A 25,211-nucleotide genomic window follows, 5' to 3' on the forward strand; every position below is an offset into this window, starting at 1 on the left:
CCAAAGTATCATAAGAACAATCTCTAGGGAGCATACTAAAATTCTTCTTCTCTGAAACCTTTTGAGTGCCCCCCCCAATAGTTCAAATCATTCTCAGCACCACTGTCTTCCATGTTCCTACTAGTTTGGCTCATTACGCAGTACTCAAATCATGCCACTGCTTTCCTAACCCAAACTCCCAAAATCCATATTACTCCAAACAGAAACATGGTCAGGCCTATCACAGCAATACCCCAGTTCCTGGAACCAACTTCTGTCTTAGTTGTGGCTTCTATTGCTGTGAAGAGACACCATGACCACAGCAACTCTTAGAATGGAAAACATTTAATTGGGGTGACTTACATTTTCAGAGGTTTAGTCCATGATCATCATGGTGGATCATAGTGGTGTGCAGGCAGATATGATGCTGGAGTAGCTGAGGGTCCTCCATCTTGAATTTCAGGCAATAGGAAGTAGTCTATCTCACTGGATGCAGCTTGAGCATAGGAGACCTCAAGCCTACTTCTGCCATGACACACTTCCTCGAACAAGGCTCTATCTACTTCCACCAAGGTCATATCTCCCATAAGTGCCACTCCCTTTTGGGACCATTTTCTTTAAAACCACCACATGACCCATGGATTCTCCTCACTGTGGTTTTCTCCCTCTGAGAATTCCTTCTTCGTTGAATTAGAGGTAGTCTCTGAAGAAAGATGATGGAAGAAAACCTTTTCTGCTACTTTAAACAATTTTAAAGAAATTAACTAGACAGGCATTCTTATATCAACAGAGAACCCCAAGTCTGAAGGAGCCTCCATAAAGTCACTGTACTGATGATTTGGCAAATTTTACATCTTTCTTTCCTTGGTCTGTTCACAGATTAACAAAAGTCCAGAGATCAAGTGATTTCTAAACAATGGAAGTTGATTTTTCATAGTTCTTGATATGGGTGACCTAGAATCAAGGCATCACTAGATTCTGTATCTAGTGAGGGCTGCTCTCTACTTCCAATATGGTGCCTTGTTTCTGGGTCTTCATGTGGAAGATGGAAATGCAAAGACCTACCTAGTTTTCTCCTGTTCCTGTGGATACTCATTCCACTGACAAGGGCAGAGCCTCTGTTACTTACTCTCCTCCTAGAAAAGCCCTTACGCCCACACATTATGGAATTGAGTCTTGGATTCCACCTTGTGAATTCAGGGAACACATACATCCAAGCTACAGCAACACACTTTTCTCTCTCCAGTGCTTGGACTTGTCTTCGTAGGTTCTGCACAACTGTGGTTAGAACGTAGCTCTGTCTTTGCCCCACGTCTCTCAGTTAGTGTTGGTTCCTAGCATCTCCCCACCCCCATTCCCACTGTCTCCAATCCTGCCACATGGGCTGGCGAGGGGCTGCATTGTGGTTTGGCAGCTTTTCCCCTGCTCTGAAGCGTCTGGAAATCTCCCAGATTTTAATGACTTTGCCGAAGTAGGAAGCACGCTACAACCAGTGTAACCATGAGCATAATTTTAGCTTTCTTTATGAACAGTTTCCTTCAAATATATTACCGACAATTGGATTACTAGAAGATCACCTCATTATTCTATCTTCTTCAGCAAAGGAGGGAAAGAGAGGAGCCCAGACTCCAATGGGTACTAGGAAGGTGATATACGTTCCCATTTCAGGGGTGAATGAGTCCAGCTGCCCTGCGGTCCTCTATTGTCACTTCCCTTTCCCCCTTTCAAGGAGCCATCCTGACATCCTTTCCTTATTCACTTTCCCCTTCATTATATCCGACTTTAGCAGATACCATTTTTCCAGGGGGAGGAGTTTAGACTGTGAGGAGCCAAATGCACCATGATATGAATTATAATATAAAATTATAATATATATGTTTCAGATCCACAGAATCAGTTTCTGCTCCTCACTCTGTTTGTCATCAGGACCCATATGATTACCACAAAGGCCTTATTCTAGCTTGGTTTCTGTTGTGCTAAACACTATGACCAAAAGCCACCTGGAGAGGCGAGAGTTTGTTTGGCTATAGTGCATCATTCAGAGAAGTCAGGGCAAAAACCCAGAGGCAGGAATTGCAGCAGAAACTAAGGAAGAACACTGCTTACTGGCTTGTTTCTCCTGGCTTCTCAGCTGCCTTATACAGCCCAGGATCAGCTGCCCGGAAATAGCTGGGTTCTCATGTGTAAACTAGCAATAAAAAAAGTGTCCCATAGATATGCCCGCAGGCCAAGCTTATGAAGGCAGTTCTGCAGTTGAAGGCACCTTCCCAGGTATGCCAAGCTGACCATCAAGATTAGCCATCACTGATGGGGTAACATAAAAAGAATCTCTAATTCTTTCCAGGACCAAAATAGTTACAGTCTCTCACAAGAAGGAGTTATATTTAAGTAGAGGGATTCCTCCCTGGTGATGCTCATGATAGCCTTGTTGGAAAGAGCAGGTGAATCAACTCCCATGTCCTCCTTCATGGGGATGGCGGCGCCCCAAGATATTCTTCAAGGTATTCCAGAGTGCTACTCTGGAAGGAAAATTATAAATGGCCCTCCTAAAGGTTAATATTCTTCAAATTCAAATTATGAGGGAACCTTTATTTTAGTGCAATGATCCAGCGACACAATTCTTCTGACACCAACCATTGCAGAGAAAACAGGGCTGGGAAAAAATGCTCTAGTGGAGGACAGAACATGAAGAAGAAGGGGGATCCTGAGGTTTTGTAACCCAAGAAGCTAGTCTTCATTGCTAAGTGTGCATCCAGGGGAAGACATTTGTCTGTCTCCAGTGTGGAGGCTGTGACCTCTGGTGCTGGTTGCACTAAAGATCGAGGGTAACAGAGAAGGCAGCCAGGTCTGTGCTTGAAGCTTAAATTTGTTGCCACTTAGGAATGGACTACCTAGGTCTTATTCCTGAAGAAATAATCTTTGGCCTGAACCTGAGACAGTGGCTTCCTTGCCAACCAGGACCTGCTAAGATCCTTGTCAGTGTGACTGCACCAGGAGTGATGAGCTTACAGCGCCTTGAGGCGAGTGGACTATGGCCATCATTCACACTGCAGCAGGAGAAAGGGACACTTACAGTTCTAGCTTGCATTTGAGAGCAGTGGAGCCCTTCCAATGGATACTGCCTGCCCACCACCCTTGTCAGGGTGTTCTTCCTCTGCTCTGCCAGTACCAGAGTGTCCCTTCTGTTCTTAACACATGGCCCTGAAATGATCCTCTTCACCTTCCAGTCTTCACTGTTTATATGGTCCCTGGTGGAGTACGGGGTGCTCAGTAAACACAGAAGAGAGTGGGGTCCTCAGGAAACACAGAGGAGAGCGGGGGCCTCAGGAAACAGAGAGAATACAGTGTTCTCCACACCAGGTTCTGGTGCCCTGGGGATTGCAAAAACGCCTTTCATCCAGCCAATCAATGCTCAGCACCAGTCAGGGAACTTCTGAGGACAGGATACCACTGGTCCTCCATCCCCCAGAAGCTGTTCTCCTACTAGAGAGCCTTCACTACATCCCCTGATAGCTCACACCATTCTCATAGACCAAGGCTGTTTGTTAATTAGCTGATCTTAAACTCTAGACCATGGTATGTGGGCTCCTTCTCCACTCTAGCCCACCACCTGGCCCATGAGGTTTGTGTCCGTGGCCACCACGTGAAGTTCTTCATTAGCATTCATGAACTGCATCGTCCAATGCCTCCTTGCTGTTGTACCACAAACTCCAGAAGGGCAGGGACACCTTCTTCAGGTGTGCAGTGATTATGAAAACTTAGTATCAAATACTTCATATGTGCACAATTTGAGCTCCAAGGAGACTGGTTCGGGAATCACAGTGAGAAAGTCATGATCACAACCAAGAAGAGGCTGACTGCAGCCAAGGAGGTGGTGACAATGACCAGGGAGATGAGAGGTGGTGACAACAACCAGGGGGTGACAGACACATATAACATCTGAGAGAGTGAAAATCTCAACCCAGGAAGATGCCTTACTCTGCTGGAACTGTCATGGTGAACTGGTAGACCACAGAAATGCCTTGTTTGTAGTTCTAGAGGCTACAAACCCAAATTCAAGGCGCTGGCAGATGTGGTGTCTGCTGAGGACTCACCCACTAGTTCACACGTGTGTGTGGCCTTTGCACTGCTCCACACACAAGTCCGTTGCCTCTTTTAAAGGGTTCTAATCATGTTTACAAAGTCTCCACCCATATGACATAATTACCACCTAATTTTTCACTTCTTTTTATAAAAAAATGCTACTTTGTTACATTTATTTATTCAGTGTGTTAGGATATGGGCGCTTGCAGGCATCCATGCACTTGCTGAGGTCAAGACACCTTGTGGGAGTTGGTTTTCTCCTTCCTGTATGTGGGTTCCAGCCATGGAACTCAGGTTGGCAGCTAGGGCTTGCTGGACCCAATGCTTCACCTTTTAATGCTATTTCATTGATTAGATTTCAGCTGAGGAACACCGACATTCAGTATGTAGCAAGAGGCTATCACTATAATATAATCAAGTGTCCTAAGAGTACCGGGCCAGGGCAGGCAATGGCCAGGAGCTTCTCCTTAGAGGAGATGGTCAAAGGATAGGCTCTGGCTGGAAAGGTGGGTATTATTCTGGGAAATGGGGGACCAGAGAGGGTGTTCTAGACAGAGGTATAGCAGCAGAGCTGTGGGAAGGAGGGGGTGCTGAGGTGAGAGGCTGTGGAAATAGCTGTCTTTTGGGGAGCACTGCTTTTTTGTCCTTTTTTTTTTTAAGTCTGAGGCTATCACCATTCAAAACCTTTCTTTTATCTTGTCTTTCAGTTGATGAAGGTTGTGAATGAAATGTGCCCCAACATCACCAGAATTTACAACATTGGCAAAAGCCACCAGGGCCTGAAGTTGTATGCTGTAGAGATCTCTGACCACCCTGGGGAGCATGAAGTTGGTGAGATGGATTTCTGTCTTTGTTTTCTGTTGCTGTAAGAAGCGTCGTAACCAAAAGCAGCTTAGGAGGAAAGGGTCTGTCTGGACTGGCAGGTATTAGCTCACCATCAAGGGAAACCAGGGAAGGAGTTCAAGCAGGAATTGGGGGCAGGAACTAAAGCAGAGGCCAAGGAAGAATTTTTGCTTATGGTCTTTCTCAAGTACCTTTTAAATATAGTCCAGCAGCGCCTGCCTAGGGGTGGTACACCCACAACGGGCTGGGTCCTTCTATATCAATTAGTGGTTAATTCTCTATATCAATTAGTGGTTAAGAAATAGCCTCACTTATGAGTGAATACACATGATAATTGTCATAGTGGTTTTTTAAACACAAAGCAAAGAAAACCAGCCCACACATCACAACCCCAGAAAACCTAGACAGCAATGAGGACCCTAAGAGAGACATACATAGATCTAATCTACATGGGAAGTAGAAAAACACAAGATCTCCTGAGTAAATTCGGAGCATGGGGACCTTGGAAGAGGGTTAAAGGGGAGGAGAGAGGCAGGGAGGAGGGCAGAGGAAAATGCAGAGCTCAATAAAAATCAATTTAAAAAAAGAAATAACCTCACAGACATGGCCACAGGCCAGTTTGATGTGGATATTTTTTCAGCCGAGGTTCTCTCTTCCCAGGTGACTCTAGGTTTGTGTCACATTGGCAGCTGGTGCTAACTATGCCAGCTTCCCAACCCAGATGATGGCGCCCCATCTTCAGTAGCTTCTTGTCTAATTTGAAGGCATCTCCCCACATTCTACATGAGAGCATTTGTGATTCAGGGCATGAATCACCTATCCCACCAACAAGCAGATTTTGGTTCTGTGTCCCTCATATCTTAGAAGAGTTGCACAGCTCCCTGAGTTAGAAGCAGTCACCTGTGCTGCACAGGGACCACATGCCAATGTGCTCTCTGCTTCTGAGGCCAATCACAAGACAAAGGAGAAAACGGCTGGATATAAGACAGATTCCTCAGCCGGGCAACGGTGGCACACGCCTTTAATCCCAGCACTTGGGAGGCAGGGGCAGATGGATCTCTGTGAGTTTGGTGCCAATCTGGTCTACAAGAGCTAGTTCCAGGACAGGCTCCAAAGCTACAGAGAAATTGGTCTCAAGAAAAAAAAAAAAAAAAGACAGATTCCAGACCCTCTGATTTATGAATGACTGAAATCACAGGGCTCCCTTTTCTCTTTCTTTCTTTCTTTCTTTCTTTCTTTCTTTCTCTCTCTCTTTCTTTCTTTCTTCCTTCCTTCCTTCCTTCCTTCCTTCCTTCCTTCCTTCCTTCCTTTTCTTTTTGAAGAACGTCTCTGTTGCTTTTAAATGTAGCCTGCCTTCAGCTGTTTCCTATTCAGCCATCACTACTCCAAGTCCCTGCTTGCTGGGTGGACCTTCAGTTTTCTTATTGGTAAAACTGGCTAGGCTCTCAAAATCCTCTGAGATATAGGTGCACACGATATGGTGCTAAAGATATGTCTAACATTCCTCCATGTTTCCTGTCTCAGGAGTTTATCTCAGGAGTTTCTTTCAGGGGGCAAAGGCCTTACCTGTAGATAAAATCATGTTTCTTCACATAGAACTGCTTGACAAGGAAGAAAAAGAAGTGGGACCAGCCATTCCCAGCATGGATATTCTAATCTATTTAGCTGCTATAACAAAATAGACAAGGCTGCATCTTATAAACAACAGGAATTTATTTCTCACAATTGTGGAACCTGGGAGGTTCATGATTGAGATGCTAGCACATCTGCAGCCTGGCTGGTGATGTCCTGCTTTCTGCTGACCTTTGCATGATAGAGGGCAGTGGAAGGCTCCATTCTCCGAGGATGATAACCCCTCATCCCCTCCTAAAGGCCTAGCCTCTTCATACTGTCACAGCGTCTTGACTTGAACTTGAATTTTAGACACACACACACATGAATCCACAGCCCCTCTCATTAACAAGCTGAGTTTTAGAGGAGAGAATATCCAGACCACTAACCAACAAATGTCCTAGCTGACTCCTTTAAGACCATTTTCTTTGTATATTCGTTCATCTTTGGCTCCTTGTAAAACACAGTAAGAAAATCCCCAAGAGAAACTACACTATCAAAGAGAAAAGCAATGAACGTGCTTTGTGTTTAGCTTGTAATCACCAGTACTGAGGCATTTGGTATGTCCTTGCTAAGTGAGAACACACACCCCATGGCTCCAGTTGTTCAGGCTTGTCTGCGCCTTTCTTATGTGCTTGAGCACTTGAGTTAAAATAATTATCCCAATACATTTTGGAGGGTTTATTTGAAAGGAAAAAAACCATGGCTGTAAGGTGTTTGTGTCATTCAAAACCTTGCCAGGGTCTGTGTAGACGCCTGCAGGAGCCTGTGTCTCTCTTTCTTTGTCAAGGTGAGCCCGAGTTCCACTACATCGCAGGGGCCCATGGCAATGAGGTACTCGGCCGTGAGCTGCTGCTGCTGCTGCTTCAGTTCCTCTGTCAGGAGTACTTGGCGCAGAACACGCGCATCGTCCGCTTGGTGGAAGAGACGAGGATCCACATTCTACCCTCCCTCAATCCTGATGGCTATGAGAAGGCCTGTGAAGGAGTAAGTGTCTTCTAGACTCCAGACGCAACCAGTATGAGATCCCAGCTCCAGGGTGTGCTTAGCCCAGCTCACAGGAATCTGATGCTGCCCGCCTGTCTGTCTCTCGCTCTCCCTCCCTCTCTCTCCCACCACTCTTGTTTTTGATATGTGCGTAAGTGATACATGTTGTAGGTGTGTATGTGCATGGGAAGGCTCTTAGGTTGGCCTCAATAGCTTTCTCCATAGCTTCACCACTTTCGTTCTTGAGATAGGGTCTATATCTGAACTTGGGCCTTACTGATTCAGCAAGACCATCAGGCCATTGTGCACTAGGGATCTATCTGTCTCCACTCTCTAGTGCTGGGATTATAGGTGCAAACTATTGCACCTAGTTTTTTTACTTGGGTGCTGGGGAAATCTAGATTTATGTTTGCTCAGCAAGTACCTTCCCAACTGAGCCATCTTCCCAGTCACTTTTGCCTTCTTTGCTGAAGGTGGGAGCCTGTGTCTGCACCCTTTGCCTACAGGAGCTGTTTTGCCTTCTTTCCGATTCTTTCTTCCAATCTCCAAGGTTTCTAAGGGTTGCAAAGCAGGAATTGAGACGGATAGTGACTGAGAGGTGTATGTCCACAGCTGGAGAGCCTCCACACATGTAATGCCATTGTTATACACCCAGTGTGTAGCAGCACACCTCATGGCAGTAGAACCTCGGGGTGGCTGAGCACTTCGGAGGCATGTGCTAGCCTTGGTTATTATCTCTAATAGTCTCATCTGTCCCCTAATGATAACTGTTTGGATGATTCTGAGATATTGCTTATACTTTGTGTTCTAATTATCATATGGCATTGGTATATGCCACAGATGTGCATAATATATATGTATATAATTGCATTAAATCATGTCATGAATCAATAATGATATTTCACAGTATTTGGGATAAAATAAAGCACTAAGTAGAGGTGCCTGTCAAATGTGAGCTTTAAAGTATAGCATTTAATAAGTTTGTCGGTTCTGACACAAATACTTGATTAGTCATAACAATAACTCCCATCCGAGTACTAACCAGGCCCAACCAATGCTTAGCCTCTAAGATCAGACAAGATTGGGCACATTCAGGGTGATATTGCCATGGACACAACACTGACTCTAAAGTCAGGTGTTGTACAATATTATTTTAAGATGTGTTACATTCATTTATGCCGTGGAATATTTGTTTAACGATGCAAAGATATGTTGCATTCTTTTATGCTGCATTTGTTTAACTCTGTGAAGCTGTGTTACTTTTCCTGTCTAAAACACCTAATTGGTCTTATAAAGAACTGAACAGCCAATAGCGAGGCAGAAGAAAGAAATAGGTGGGGCTGCCAGACCGAATAAATAGAAGGAGAAGAATGTGAGAGAAGAGAGAGAAACAAGAACAAGAAGAAGGAGAGGAGGACAACAGGGGCCAGCCACCCAGCTATACAAACAGCAGTGGAGTAATAAAGAAAGAAAGATACACAGAAGGCAAAAGGTAGTGAGGATAATTTAAGAAAAGCTGGCTAGAAATAAGCTAAAGCTGGGCATTCGTAAAAAAGAATAAGACTCTGTGTATTTATTTGGGAGCTGGGTTGCAGGCACCCAAAGAGCAAAGAGTAAAAAAATAAAACAAAACCAACCAAACAACAACAAAACCCGGCCCGGATTCTGGGCAGGAGACACATTGGTACTGCATGGGTAGTAAGTGATATTGCAATACTCCCATTCCAGGCTTCTTTCTTTTCAGAGACTCAGCCAAGCAGTGGAGGAGGGGCAAGGGAAAGGTACAAGAAGAGGCCCAAGGCTTTTGAGCTTGGCCATATGGCATGAGTGGTCCCCTGGCTGTTCGTCTTTGGAGTGAGGTAGCTATGTTGTCTGTGGCTTATCAGACGTTAGTAGCAGGCCTTTCTCTACCCTCCTGTGATGTCTTTTCTGGAGCCAAGAGCATTCAGAGATTTGGAGATGCACACAGCGACCCAGACACATCACACATCCCCGATTCTCCACTGCATCTGAGAGCTCTTTACCTTCTGGATCTTTTCTAGGGCTCCGAGTTGGGAGGCTGGTCCCTGGGACGCTGGACCCATGATGGGATCGATATCAACAACAACTTTCCAGATTTAAACTCGCTGCTCTGGGAGGCCGAGGACCGGCAGAACGCCCCAAGGAAAGTGCCCAACCACTACATTGCCATCCCTGAGTGGTATCTGTCTGAAAATGCCACAGTGAGTGAAAAAAAAAAAAAAAACCTCTCATTTGTAGGCAGAGAAGGGCCAAAGACTGTCTGCTGGTATCCGCAGAGGGTGGGGCGTGGAGAATTGAGACAAGGCTATTTCTCCTTTCTCATGTTCTCCAGCAGAAGGAACAGCCCTAGGTCATAACTGCCTTTCAAGCTGGTATTGTGGAAATTCTTTGCGGAGTCATTTGATTGAATTTCTTTATAACTACAGAGTTGTAAAGAATCAAAATAGCCACCCCCAAAATGCATGAATTTATTACTATCATTATCCTCATCCATTTCAATTATTCTCTCATGAAATTATCTTCAGCTTTCACTAATTGCTAGGTGTATAAACAGTGTCACTACTGGTGATATATACAAGATGGAGTCCTGGTGACATGTGGCCATTTCACTTTTGGTGATGTGTGTACCAGCACATAGTACCAGAGAGTTCAAAGTACATGCCTCCTTACAGCAAAAGACTGACTACTTAATGCCCATTTTCACCTGTGTAGATAAACAGTCTCTTCATTGTAAAGTGGTAAAGACTGAGAAATAGCATTCATCAAAATCAAGAATGAATCTTAGGAACATAAACTGGGTTAAAAAAAAAAACTGAGAAGGAAAATTTGATATTTTCATGTGCAGTTAAAATAAGACCGAGGGAAAATGAGAGCCAGCTCATTTAGGATGGGAAGCAATGGGGTGTGTGAGGGGCTGAAATCACCCCGGTCATAGCACCTGTACCTGAGACTTGGGTCTTGGGTTGGATTGTGGGTTCCCAGCATGGAACGGTATTGATTCTGTGCAATGAGATGTGTTCGGTAATTAACCTGACTCAGGGCCTATGGTGTGCTTAAACACCAGAATCAAGGTTAATGAAGCCTGGCAAGCACATTGTATCCCTGAGTTGGCATTTCTGTCTGCACAATAAATGAGTTCCAGTGTCCCTCTTTGCCATCAACTTTATCTTACTGAAATTATCTTTGTGTGACCATCGTAATTTATTATTATCTGACTTGATTTACATGTCTATATTAAACCACGTCAACCTTTAATTTGATCTTTTAGTATTGTCATTTCCCTCTTTAATAACTTTTCCCCATAAAAAGTCAAAGTACAAAAGTAAAGGGAGAAGCAGAGGGCTCACAAGTACTCGTGTCGGCGTTGACGTGTGCCAACGCATGCTTCCTCCACCTGGGCATCCTTCCCCCTTCTTACAAAAGCAGACACCACGTCATCACGTCGTTTCATTTGTAAATGTTTCAACAGGCATCTCTAAACTCCAGGGAGCTGTCCTTTACCACATCTGGATTTTAAGTGAGTTCTGAGACCTGAACTCCAGTCATTAGGCTTGCGAGGCAAAAAGTTTTACTCACGGAGTCCTCCTTAACCCCAAATAAGCTTTTTTCTTGATATTGCAAGGTATACGTCAGAGTTCCCTTTTTTGTTTGTTTGTTTGTTTGTTTGTTTTGCTTTTTTGAGACAAGGTGTGTCACAGGCTGTCCTGGTTTTGTTGACCAGGCTGGCCTCGAACTCACAGTGATCCACCTGCCTCTGCCTCCCGAGTGCTGGAATTAAAGGCGTGCGCCACCACTGTCCCCCACGTCATTTCTTACACCAATCAGTGAACTCCCCTCTCCCCATTCATCCTCTTACCTCACTTTACCCTTCTCCCGTTTGCTTAAATCTTGATTCAAATGAAGCCCATTTCTTTCTATTGTTTTAAAGTCATTTTACATCTTTGAACAAACTGCCCTCCATTATTTCCTCTCCTTCCCTGTCTTGCTTACATCTTCACGTCACCCTTGACTGTGTATGAGCAGCTGCCCTCACTGCCTCTGGGAGCCAGGGCTGTGTTCCTATGATGTGTGTGCATCCTTCTCCATCTTATGGAAACAGAGAGTGACTTTAAGACTGGCGGAGACTAGACAGAGCAGATGTCCACAAACTACAGCCCACGCAGGCCTGCTTAAGTGACCTTGATTGGCACACATCTGCGTTTTGTGCATGGTGTTTCTCTGCTACAGGAGCATAGTTGAGTAGCTGTGTCAGAGCCTGCCTGGCCCACAAAGCCCCAAATACTCACCATCTGGCCCTTTGCAGAAAAAATCAGCTGATGCCTCAGCTAGAGGCCTGGTGAGATTCAGCTTTGTGGGTTCTGGGGTGAGTGCCTTTCATCCAGAGACATCAGCTAACTTGTGTGTCTTTCTTATGCTGTCTGTCGCTGTGGGCGAACACTCCTAAGCCAGGAGTTCACTAGAATCACAAAACGATGTTACTTTAAGTCTGCTTCAGTATTTACTAGAATATCCTGTATTCTAGTGGAAACTGGGCATTTCCTTGGCCGTCCCTTTTTTATTCATTGCTTTTAAAAAGTCCAGTTTTCCCAGGACACAGTTTGAGATTCTGAATATTGCTAATATAAATTCCACAAAATTCCTGATTTTTTTTTTAATTTCCTTTTTTTGAAAGCTAGGGCAATGAAGCAATTTCCTTCTCTTTGTTAAATTTGTATACTCCCAGGTGGCCATGGAGACCAGAGCTGTCATTGCCTGGATGGAGAAGATCCCCTTTGTGCTGGGAGGCAACCTACAGGGGGGTGAGCTAGTGGTGGCATACCCCTATGACATGGTGCGGTCCCTGTGGAAGATGCAGGAGCACACCCCAACACCCGACGATCACGTGTTCCGCTGGCTGGCATACTCCTATGCCTCCACTCACCGCCTCATGACGGATGCCAGGAGGCGAGTGTGCCACACAGAAGACTTTCAGAAGGAGGAGGGCACTGTAAACGGGGCTTCCTGGCACACGGTGGCTGGAAGTAAGTCTAAGAGCTGCCAGTCTAGCATCATGTCCCCAATGGCCATGGGTGGTGCTTTAGTTACTCTTCCTGCGGCAGTGACAAAATACAAAGAGCAACTGTGTGTGTGTGTGTGGGGGGGGGTGGTAGGGGGTATGTGTGTGATGTGTGGTGTGTGTGTATGTCCGTGTGTTGGGGGTATGTGTGTATGTGGTGTGTGTGTGTTGGGGGGGTGTATGCGTGGGGGGGTGGGGGGTATGTGTGTGTGTGTGTGTGTGTGTGTGTGTGTGTGTGTGTGGCGGTAGTGGTGTGTGGTGGGGGTATGTGCATGTGTGTGTGGTGGTGTGGGGGGCTGGTGGAGGTGGGGGAAATGTATGTATGTGTGTGTGGTGGTGGCGGTGGTAGTGGTGTGTGTGTGTGTGGTGGTAGTGGTGTGTGTTGGGGGTATGTGCATGTGTGTGTGGTGGTGTGGGGGGCTGGTGGAGGTGGGGGAAATGTATGTATGTGTGTGTGGTGGTGGCGGTTGTAGTGTGTGTGTGTGTCTGTGTGTCTGTGTGTCTGTGTGTATGTGTGTATGTGTGTGTGTGTGTGTGTTAGAGGATAGTTGGCTCACAGTAGAGGATACAGTCCATTATGGCAGGAATGTGAGGCATGGTTACATTGCATCCAAAGTCAGGAAGTAGAGACCGATGGATACAGATATTCAGTTATCTTTTTCCTTCTTGTTCAGTCCAGTAACCCAGTCTATGATGTGGTGATATCCAAGGTCTTCTCACCTTGATTGACCCTGTCTAGATAATTCCTCAGAGACATAGCCAGGGGTGTTTCTCTTAGTTTGTAGGTCCTGTCAAGTTGGTAATATTAGCAATCATGGATTTTAGTCCAGAGTTAACTCCCTTGTCCCTCCTCTATATGCCCTCTGCCGATTAGTCAGGGTTCTTTAAGAGAACAGAACTGATAGGATGAATAGATAGATAGATAGATAGATAGATAGATAGATAGATAGATAGATAGATAGATAGAGATACAGATACAGATACAGATACAGATACAGATACAGATACAGATACAGATACAGATACAGATAGAGATACAGATACAGATACAGATATACTAGAGTTGGTTACAGGCTGTAGTCTGAGTAGCCCTTTCTCCTGACATAAAGGTCAAGAATATGGTGGTTGTTCAGTCCCAATCTGGTACTGAGTTCCCGGGGAATTCCCAGAGAGCTCCTGATCTTCAGTCTGTGTTGGAATCCTGAAGAAGTAGGTTCTAATACCAGTGGAGGGATGCTTCAGCAGTAGGATAGATGCACTTGTCAGTGAGAGCGAGGGCAAACAGGCAAAAAGCAAAAGCTTCCTTCTTCCATGTCCTTCTATGTGGGCTCCCATCAGAGCATGTGGACCAGATTCTTGGTGGGTCTTCCCACCTCATATGATCCAGTCAATAGTATCCATCACAGGTGTGCCCAATTGCTTGGGTTTTAGACGATTCCAGATGTAGCTGACAACTGATAAGCTATCATATGCCCTCTCATCGTTATGTTCGGTCTGACTGCCATTAGTGGATTCCACAGCATGAGCACTCAGAACTCTCCAAAGACTAGTCTTTAACCCTTACTGTGTTCTCAGAGGTGAGTGGGGCTTACTCATTTTTATGAACAAGAATGCCTGGAGATAGCCGGTACTCTGCCCAAGTAAGAGACTGATAGAGGTGGAATGTTTTAGGTGTGGCCCTTAGCCAGTGAGATACTCAGATTTCACAGGACTGCAGATGGGAGAAAGCGGCAGGGTACAGTGGTGCCAGAGCTAGGGCTTTGTGCTCAGTTACCAGGCTCTGGGAACCTCATCTTGGCTGAGGTGTGACGTGACTGAGTTGTGTCCTGAGATCTCCATGTGGTGGCAATAGCTATGTGCATCTGCTCTCTATTGGCTAGCCACCCAGTTGTCACCAATGATATATGTCAAAGTCTGTTGTGTACAACCCACACATGGGCCTGGAGAGGCTTCCCCCAAGAGACCCCCAAATCACTTGGCAACAGTCAGAGAGACGTGTGGTTCCTATGGGAGGAAAGTAATGCCTCAGGTTTCTGTGAGGGATCGTCTATATGGGGTTGGCCTGTGGACGTGGGTGGGGAATGGATTGTTAATGGTGTGGGCAGCACCATCCCCTAGGTAGATGTCTCCAGAAATGTGAGCTGAGCATAGCCAAGCAAGGCGATACGCATGCTTATGCATTCACTTCTCTCTGCCCTTGACTGTGGCTATGACCAGTCAATGCAAGCTCCCTGCTCTGTTGGACTGTGACCTGAAATTGGAAGCCAGACAGTACCCTCCCAGTGGCGCTTTGTCAGAATATTTAACACAGCATCTTCCAAGGGAACTAGAAGACTCCATGATGTCCTGAGCCTACCCTGTTCTCCATTCCACACACAGTTTCCATGGTATTTTACTTTACTATAAATTCAGTCTTCGAATACTTCTCAAGTATACTTTTCTCTTGGAAAAGAAAACAAAAATAGAAATAATTGTTTCCATAGTCACTTCAAAACATATTAAAAAAGGATGCCATTTCTGTCTTGGCAGCAATCCAAGTGGAGATACTTCTTTCTCTGCAACAACTTCACACTATGCCCATTACAAAAGAAACACTGGTTTGTATTTATCGGGGACATTTCCTATTAAAAAAAAAAGTTCAGGTTTAGCCCTAAAGACATACCTACAAGAATCTCCGAGTAAAAGTTATTTTTTTTCTGCTGTGATTAAGTTGCGAACAGACACAGTTGAGTGTGACAGTGTCCTGTTAATAGTGACATCCTGAAAGCAGGCTGCAGCATTCTAGTATAGGCAGCATTGGACGTTTTACTCCCCCAGTTCTGCTTGCCCTTATTTCGGGGACTTTGTAGCAAAACCACATGCTCACTTGATTCTTTTCCATCATTCTTCTGTGACGGACTCTGAAGATTCCATTCTTTGTAGATTAAAGAAATCTGATCTCTAATTTCGTCCCCTCCCCCTCAGTCTCTCTGGTCTGTTTTCCCTCACTCATTACCCTGCACTGCAGGCGTCAGTGAGTGTGCAGGGGTGGGGGTGGGGCAGTGACAAGTGAAGCTTGATGTGTTTCAAAGTGTCTAGCATGGGCAGCCTGTGCTTTTGAACTCCAAAGTGACTTGCTCTTCTTGGCTGCAGACTTGCACTGTCAGTCCCGAGAAGGGCGGGTGCTGTGGGCAATAGGAATGACTTCAGTCACAGAGAGGGTTGGAAAGGATGCCTCTTGCCAGGACTGAATGTTTGGAAGAACTCTCAGGCAGTGTGGCAGATCCTGCTCCACAGGTGCTCTGGACAGGTGTGAAAAACATATCTTTCACGGTCGAAGCCCTTCTGTGTGGAACGCTCTGAGCAAGGCCTCGCTTGAAGAGCAGGGTGTCAGTGACAGAGATGGATGGGCCCAAGCCGCTCCAGGCTGAAATTTCTTATCAGTTTGCCAGCATGTCTTCGGCTTCCAGCATGTCTTAGGCTTCTAGTACTTCAAAGATTCTTGAACAAAGAAAAAAGAAAGAAAAAGATCCACTCCACAGTTTTAATTATCACAATTATTTTAGTACTCACAGAGCCTAAGAATGTGAGGCTAATGACACCTTTATGTTTAAAGGAAGCCAATCCCTCCTAAGAGTCAAGACCTGCACTAGGTGGCTCTGCTCCCAGATGTCCTCAGTAATTCCTCGCTGTAGGTTGATAGATGAGTCAATGTAGAGTTGGCCTGTCCTCGTAAAGGGCTCGCTGCGTACAGTCCCATCGTGTCCCTGAACACAGCCCAATCGTGTCCTTGCATACAGCCCCATCGTGTCCCTGAACACAACCCCATCATATCCCTGAATACAGCCCCATCGTATCCCTGAATACAGCCCCATCGTATCCCTGAATACAGCCCCATCGTATCCCTGAATACAACCCAATCGTGTCCTTGAATACAGCCCCATCGTATCCCTGAATACAGCCCCATCGTGTCCCTGAATACAGCCTCATCGTATCCCTGAATACGGTCCCATCGTGTCCCTGAATACAGCCCCATCGTATCCCTTTAGTCCCTGGTTTACTCGTTGCTGAAATTCAAGTGTCTGGAGTCTGGAACCAAGTAGAGAGAGCTCAGCTGCTAAAGGTTAAGTTGTTAGGGTGGCACAGCGGGTTAATATCCCAAAGTCTGACTTTAAAGTGTAAGACCCTTCATAGAGGGCAGGAAGGGAGAAAGACCATATGAGGGCTGAGCTGGGGAAGCACATGGAGAACACGTTCCTCGGTCCACACAGAGCCTATTTCCCCAGCTTCCACCTTCTAGAACTGACCCTCAGAGAGCAGGGAGGGCCCCTTAGAGGATCTCCCTGTGCCATGAAAAGGTGCTTTCCCTACTGATATTGAGCATAGCTTGGTAGACACCTCCTGTTCAGAGGTGGAGACGCCGAGAAGTGAGAGGGAGGAAGAAGCTCAGTCGTCGAGAGCGGGCTCAGTGCTGAGCATGGATAATGTCTTAGGTCCAATCCGCAGATCCCACCCACCCCAAAGTTGGGCTACTTTATGCCATGGGACCCTAATGATAATAATGTATTCATTTCACAAATACTGGATAGTGTAGCGGCTTGAGAAAGAGCCCCCAAAAGCTTGTCTCTTTTGTAATTGCTTTGCACCTGTAACTGTTACTTTACTGGGAAGACAGTCTTAGAAGATGCAGTTAAGGGCCTGGAGATGTTCCTTCTCTGTCACTGAATGTGCCCTGCATCAGTGAGTAGTGTACTTAACTGGACCCAAAGAGGAAAAAGCAAATACAGAAGACTGTAGAGTCAAGCTATCGACATAAGAAATGCCTGGGCCAGCAAAAGTCATGCAGACAGGGAGGGGGCTCCCACAAGACTCTGCAGGGAGCACACATACCCGAGGACTTCTGGTCTCTCGGCCCATGGGAAGGAGTGTCTGATTTAAGCCAGGATGTGGTCATATGTAACGGTGGCCCCAGAAAGCTCATATGGGGACAGTCATACTCCAGATTGGCAGAATGCGGGTCTGCTGCTTTGGGGGCTCCCTGGGTAGGTGGGATAGCCAGGCAGCTACCAAACAGCCACAGTATTGGAGGCAAGAACAATGGCTCCAACCTAGACCATGGCCCTTTGTAGACATATGAATCCTGTATTTACATTTTACTGATAACAGTCTTACTTGTCTTATTTGTGAGACTGAGCTATGGCCGAGCTTGTGGGGAGGATGCAGTGACCTGTAGGACACAGCTTATGGAGGAGAGGCACAGGAGAGGTGCAGGAAGACAGATGCACAGAAAAGACCATGCAGACAGGATGGGTTGTGACTCGGATAGCTGTCTTAATGAATTGAAATAGCGAACTAATCAAGCTCTCATCTGAGACCCGTATAGCTGTCAAATACAGAGAATCAAACACGTCGCCCATTGTGGCAATTGATGGCTTTTCAGCCACATTTGGCTTTCTGTGTTTATCTATAGTAGATTTTTATTGCCTCCCTGTCCAGGTAAAGACCTCTAAATGTTCTTTTGAACATTCTCGCCACCTCCCCATGCAATTCGAAGCCTAAGTTACTTCAAATGTCTGGTTGACTTGGCAGGTCTGAATGATTTCAGCTACCTCCACACAAACTGCTTTGAGCTGTCCATCTATGTGGGCTGTGATAAATACCCGCACGAGAGTGAGCTGCCTGAGGAATGGGAGAATAACCGGGAGTCTCTGATTGTGTTCATGGAACAGGTATGCTGGGCATGTGGCTGGGAGGAGAGGAGCAAGCTAAGAAACAGGATGCGGCTGTGAGAATCGTAGTCATGGGAAGGTTGGATGGTGCTTGCTGTCAGTGCTTGGGTACCAGCTTCCTGGTGCTGTGGCTGTACCCCTGCACAGATGACTGTGGCTAGCAGTGGGCACCAGCTTCCTGGTGCTGTAACTACACCCCTGCACAGATTACTGTAGCTGACACTAGGCACCAGCTTTCTCGTGCTATGGCTGCACCCCTACACAGATGACCGTGACTGGCATCTGGATCTTACAGCTGAGTCTGCCCTACAAGTGTCCTAGGAGGATTCCTGGCACAGAGGGTAGGAACCAGTTTCTTTATCTCAGGAAGCTGTGAGTCACCTTCTGCTTCAGCCCTGGAACCTCATGGGAAAGGCTAGTTTTCCTTTGTAAAAGGAAAGGAGGGAAGGCCTTGATTGTGAAAACACAGTTTTAAAGTTGTGGTCTGAGTTAGTCAAAGTTGCCCCTATAGATAATATGCCTAGACTCTCACTGGAAAGTTGCTGAGCCATATTGGATTGTTGCATTATCCTACAGACAGGGAGACTGAGGCGCAGGTTGTGGCTGGTGTGTGTTGTATGACATGGTCAGTAGATAGGCGCTAGACAAAACAGCCCTTTTTTTTCTTTTCTTTTTGTCAAGACTGGGTTTCTTTGTGTAGCAGCCTAGAACTCACTCTGCAGACAAGGTTGGCCTCGAACTCACAGAGATCTGCTTGCCTCTTGCCTCCTGAGTGCTGGGATTAAAAGCATGTGCCCCCACTTCCCAGCTTCCAAAGCAGTCATTTTCTGATGGCCCCTGGTTCCTTTGTCTCTAACTCCTATGTTGGGAAGTTCATGGGACCTAGGAAAATTCAAAATAAGCATGCCTGACTAAAATTATGTTTCAAGCTAGTGGTACAAGCCTTTGATCCCAAAACTTGGGAGGCAGAAGTAGGAGAATGTCTTGAGTTCAAGGCCAGTCGAGTCTCTATAGAAAATTCCAGGCCAGCTGGGCCTGCATGATGAGATTTTATCTAAAAATAAAATAAATTAATTAAAAGAAAAATCAATTCCTAGTTTCCAGAGATTTTTTTTGCTTTATTTTGTCAGTGCTTAGGGCTGGAACCCAGGACCTCATGCACTCTGGGCAGGGATTGTACATCTGTAGTATCTGTAGTACTACATCCCTAGCCTCAGTGGGGATATTTTAATAAAACTCTCAGACCTTCATATGGTTTCATCTCTGGGGGATTTTCATTCCAATGAGAAACTTTCTGACTCATGGGCCTCAAAACATTCTGCAAAGTCCATGCAGAGCCAGGTGTGTACTGAACTAGATGTGGTACTTAGAATGTTCTTGGTGAAGGCTGGACTGATGTTACCTGGGCTGCCTACTTCCTTGTGATGTTGTTGTCTAGAGCTGGCTGGTGATTCACTGTGTCTCACATTTGCTGTAGGTTCATCGGGGCATCAAAGGCATCGTGAGAGATTTGCATGGAAAAGGGATCCCAAATGCCATTATCTCCGTCGAAGGGGTTAACCATGACATCCGGACAGGTATCTATGAATGTGCAAAAATTGCTTCAGTAAGAAATACCTGCTCCTTGCAGTGTGGTGCTTGGGCTTCTCTCACGATTGGCATTTCAGAAACTTTTTCACCAGAGTGCCAGTGGCATGGGGCACTCATGTAGAAACTTCTTATTCAGGATTGAATCAGCATCTTCTCCTTCCAGCTCCCCAAGAGACCCCTGAAAATGGGTTTTTTTCAGCCTGGATTTTTGGCTTCTCCTTGCCCCTTTCCTGGGATAGTTTGGAGCAATGATCAAAACTCCAATTGCAATGGAAGCTTCTGAGAAGTTTGGGACTGGTGTGTGGGATCATTGTTTTTTCCCGTTAGTCACCAAAATGCTTCTCTCTGTGGGATTTCTGCCACTTGTCCTTCTTATTACAGCCATTGTCTATAAGGTTTTACTAATATTGTATGGAAATTTGTATCCAGTAGCTCCTTATGAACACCCATATATACATTCATTCATCCATTTGTCCGTCCATCCGTCCATCCATCCATCCATCCATCCATCAATTCAATAGACATGGACTAAGTCCCCATAATTTGCCAAGATCAAGTAAGATTAGTGATCTTTATGAATGAAAAAGGGGGCTATTTCTTCTAGTTCTATGTGGGATCTGTGTTTTAAATATTGCTTAAATGCTCCTTTCAGAGAGTACTTCTTAAAGAAGCCCTGACCATTCCTTACACTATTTAGTGCCTGGCGGACAATGTAGGAAAACACAGGGGCTTTACACAGTAGGAGGTAAAAAAGGCCCTGGGGCACTATAAGCCTAGATGAGAATGCTTTGCTTAATGGGCTCTGAATTTCAAGCCCTGTAATCAGGCAGACAGTTTGGACGAGCTAATGGGAAATGCATCTCATCCCCCCACTTCCTCCTATAAATAATTTCCCAGTGTTTGCTCTGGGCAGATGCCTTCCGTATTCCACACACGACTCTTTATGGGCTTCCATCCTTTCATGCTCCCCAGAAGTGCTGAATCTGCCTTGATTTTTGTCTGAGGCTTATATGATCCGACAAGTTTCGTTTCAGGAGAAGTTTGCATAATGTAAACAGAGGCATTAAGCAGAATCCCACAGGCAGGGAGCTAGAAAGAGTTTTCATAAAGCACATTTGGGTTAGAATTGCACATGCTGTCATAATTTAGAAGATATCAATTTGAGTGGCTAATGAATGAACACCTATTAGGCTTGGGGTGCCCCTTTTACCCCATAAGTGACAAGCAACTTCCACAGTTTTAACCATGCATGGTGGCTACGTGGAATATTTACTCTAGAACACTAGCTCAGTTGTTTGGTGGGACAGAACTCAGAACGTGGCTCCCTCTATGTCCTCCAGTACATGGTTGGAGGATAAGTATCATTGGGAAGGAGTAGAAATAACAAGAGCCTCAGGTATAAAGTGGGAAAACATTGTCCATGAGCTTCTGAGAGATCTGCCAGGCAGAGGGGAAAGCAGGACATTCATGTTTCAGAAGTGGAAATGTCTAGATTACAGAATGAATATTTCCTTTTCTGACTCTGTGATACGAACATGATCACCATCATTTCCTCCTCCTCCTCCTCCTCCTCCTCCTCCTTCCTCTTCTTTTTGACTTGGCTCATTGGGCACTGAGTGTTTGCCAAGAACTACAGCCACGGTGGCAAAGATGTCCCTGACCACTGAGTATGCTTTCTGGTGGAGGAGACCTGAAATTGATGGTTAGGGAGGAAAAAAAAATATTACAGATGGTAACCAGTGCCAAAAAAGAAATGCAACAGGTAGATACAGAGACAGGCAAGAAAGGCAATGAGAGCCAAAGGAGAGAACAGAACCACAAAGCGTCTGTTCAGAGTCAAGAAAAGGAGCTGAGATGATCCAGTGGATAAAACACTTGTCACACAAGGATTTAGACAAAAGTTCGCATCCCAACATCCATGTAAATGCTGGAGACTCAGTTTAGCTGAGTCTCCCATAATCCTAATGTTCAGGAATAAGAGACAGGAGATCCCTGGGGTAAGCTGGATAGCTAGAATAGCCAGACTCGTGAGTTCTAGCTGCAGCAAGAGACCCTAACTCAGTAAACAAAGTGACGGGCAATCAAGGAGGACACTAGACTCAGCCCCTGGCCTCTGCATGTACACACATACATGCATGAGCACCTTCACATACGCATGCATGTCAGCACACACATACAGAGAGAGAGAGCTCCCCCAAAGTCATCAGTTGTTGCCTTGTGCCTTCCTTTAGTGGGAACGCAGGTTTTCCATCAAATAAGAGACTTCACATAGGGCTGGGATATAGTTCAATGGTAGAGCTTGTCTGGCATGCAGAGATCTGGGTTCACTAGATAGATAGATATGGAGATAGATAGATAGATAGATAGATAGATAGATAGATAGATAGATAGATAGATAGATAGATAGATAGACAGAGAGAGAGAGAGAGAGAGAGAGAGAGAGAGAGAGAGAGAGAGAGAGAGAGAGAGAGAGATGGAGTTATGTAGACAGAGATGTTTCAGCTAGCGGTCCCAGTCAGCCTGGCATGTAATTCTCCTTTTAAGGATCTCTGCATCCTTGAGTTTCTTGAGCCATGGTGAACAAACTGTGCCTTTCACATGTCCTCTGCCCTCCCAACTTTCCTTCTAAAATACAGTGTCTTTGAGAGGAGGAGTGGTCCTCTGCTCCTGTCATAGCTTCTGTGTGATGATATGGCATCCTTTAGTGGCCATGTCTTGTGATGTAATCCATCTGTAATTGAATCTCAGCATCACTCCTTTGAGTATCATTGGTGAATAGAGTGGCTGAAAGGAGATGAGTGAATATCAAGTCAGCATGCCTTTAATCCCAGCACTCAGCAGGCAGAGGTAGGCAAATCTCTGTGAGTTCGAGGCCAGCCTGATCTACAGAGCGAGTGTCAGGACAGGCTCAAAAGCTACACAGAGTAACCTTCTCTGGAAAAATGAAAATAAATAAAATAAATAAGAAGAAGAAGAAGAAGAAGAAGAAGAAGAAGAAGAAGAAGAAGAAGAAGAAGAAGAAGAAGAAGAAGAAGAAGAAGAAGAAGAAAAGAAAGAAAGAAAGAAAGAAAGAAAGAAAGAAAGAAAGAAAGAAAGAAAGAAAGAAAGAAAGAAGCCAGCAGGCATGCCTGCATGAGAAAGTGAGCTTACTTGGTTTCAATGGAGAATTAGTTAAGCCCAGAGTTCGCCATTGCCTGATGTCGTTCTGACCCATAGGAAGCTAAGGAAGGAACCCACACGTAAGTGACCAGTGGTAGAACTGGGTATCAGGGCTCTTCCTCAGCCTGCCTGCAGCTTGCTAGTGTTCATGGGCCTTTTACTGCATTGTTGTGTCCCTGCCCTGCCTTGAGTCCCAAGTTTCTCTATCTCTGGCCACAGAATGAGGGCTAGAGCCGTGTGCAGGCACCAGGGCCATCTCCTGGGCAGTCTGTTACTGAACTTTTTAGAATCTCTCCCCTTTTAGAAGTAATTCTTCTGTATTCATTGCTATGCAGAAGGAAGCCAGGAAGCCGTGAGTTGCTGACTTTGCAAAATGCTGTTTTGTGGCAAGGACATAATGTCTGTGAGTTCACATTTAGAATGAATGCCCTGTACATAGGAAAACCTGCTGGAGATCTCATCTTCAGCGCTGCTCCTGAGCTATGGAAGCCTACACACTCTGCCCTTTCCTGTTGAAACATAAGGTGGCTGCCAAGGAGGAAAACATCTTGGCTTCCCGAGTGCTGTGAGCACTTGAGCATGCGAGCTCAGGGCCCTCCCTGCTAGGCTGGTCATGCACTGAGGCTGGGAATATTTGTGCTACAAAGGATCTGCTCTGAGGTGCCCTGCTTTCTTTTTTCCCAGCCAGCGACGGGGATTACTGGCGCCTGCTGAACCCTGGCGAATACGTGGTCACTGCCAAGGCGGAGGGCTTCGTCTCTTCCTCCAAGAACTGCATGGTTGGCTACGACATGGGAGCCACTCGGTGTGACTTCATACTCAGCAAGACGAACCTGGCTAGGATAAGAGAAATCATGGAGACATTTGGGAAGCAGCCTGTCAGCTTACCTGCCAGGCGCCTGAAGCTGCGGGGACGAAAAAGGCGGCAGCGTGGGTGACCCTCTCGGATACTTGAGACACACCCCAGACTGTGCAGATGAAGTCCACTCCATTAGTAACTCTGTAGCAGGCTGTGACTGTTGCTTTGACTGTAATTCAAGAGACACCCCGGAGCATACCGACATGGCTTGGCTGGTTCCAAAGGGGAGGGCCGGCAGCTTAGGGTATTTTTTTTCCTTTGTTCTCGTTTATCCCAATACCTTGGACAGTGCAGCGGAGAAAGGCTGGCGGGAGTGAGGGAACTGAGTGAGTCCAGCTGAAAATGGCACCTACCCACTGGCTATACAGGAAGGGAAACCGGGGCTTCCCCCTGTTTGCGTGACATCCGAATTCACCAGTGCATTTACAAAGGGCACAGTTGGCATGGCAGCACCCGGGGAGCCCTTTGTCCCAGATGTTATCGTTTGAGATGCTCTCAGGCAGTCTAAGAAAATCCGTCCTCTCTGGCCCCAGGGGACAATCCAAACCACTACAGACACACTCTGCTTTCAGTTGACAATAGAGGCATTTATTACCAAGTGAGCCTGGCTGAGTCCTGAGTCAGCTCTGCTCCCTTTTCCAACAAAGCTTGTCTTCCTAAGAGGGGACGGAAGTGGAAAGCACCCAAGAGTGATGCAGACCTTGAGGGGCTTGTTGCATGCAAGCTGGGTCCCCAGAGAACCCCTACACCCTCTGCTACTCTGTTAGCTCTGAGGTTGGGAGAGTCTGAGGACCATGCTTTCTAACAAGGCCAGAGCAGTCAGCCTGGACATCCTGGGAAAGAGCTTGAGAGAGGCCAACCCAGAGTTTCTCTGACTCCTGGGTATGAGAGCTCTAAGTTGGCCCCCATCAGTAGGGGAGTTATGGTTAGCATATGGAAGGCCATGTCTATCCATTCGACTCTGCTTAAAAAAACGAAAGCCAGCTTAGGATTTTGTGAAACACATCAGTTTGGAAGAGGTTTTTTGAAGGCTCATGTGAGGGAACTGTGTGTCTCATCTCTGTTCATCCTGCTGCCTCGTTGACTTGGGGAGAATAAAAAATAAAAGGTAAAGCAAATGGTAAGGGCCTCTTGTGTGGTTTTTCCATGTGGGTATGCAGCACCCAGTGCCCCTGTAACCATAGTTCTCAGGTGAGACTCAGCTGGCTGGTTTCTGCTACTTGTCCTCAATACTCCAGGAAAAAGAGAAGTTGCAGTGAAATACAAAGGGAAGAAGAAATATTCAGTGTGATCCTACTGGGGAGAAGAATAAATA

General features: G+C 45.9%; 1 protein-coding gene across 1 annotated transcript in view; it reads left to right on the top strand.

Moving 5' to 3' along the window:
- Cpxm2 (carboxypeptidase X, M14 family member 2) overlaps positions 1–24,704 on the top strand; it is a 115,106-nt gene extending 90,402 nt beyond the window's left edge. Inside the window, exons 8-14 of the mRNA XM_087908348.1 lie at positions 4,770–4,893; positions 7,307–7,503; positions 9,546–9,725; positions 12,248–12,545; positions 18,149–18,288; positions 19,766–19,865; positions 23,722–24,704. Coding sequence (XP_087764474.1) covers positions 4,770–4,893; positions 7,307–7,503; positions 9,546–9,725; positions 12,248–12,545; positions 18,149–18,288; positions 19,766–19,865; positions 23,722–23,975 — 1,293 coding nt within the window. The 3' untranslated portion in view covers positions 23,976–24,704. The remainder of the gene's footprint in view (positions 1–4,769; positions 4,894–7,306; positions 7,504–9,545; positions 9,726–12,247; positions 12,546–18,148; positions 18,289–19,765; positions 19,866–23,721) is intronic.
- Positions 24,705–25,211: the final 507 nt, after the last annotated feature.

Source organism: Myodes glareolus, chromosome 7, assembly GCF_982192425.1.
Source record: "Myodes glareolus chromosome 7, mMyoGla1.1, whole genome shotgun sequence".
In the NCBI taxonomy this organism is placed as follows: domain Eukaryota; kingdom Metazoa; phylum Chordata; class Mammalia; order Rodentia; family Cricetidae; genus Myodes; species Myodes glareolus.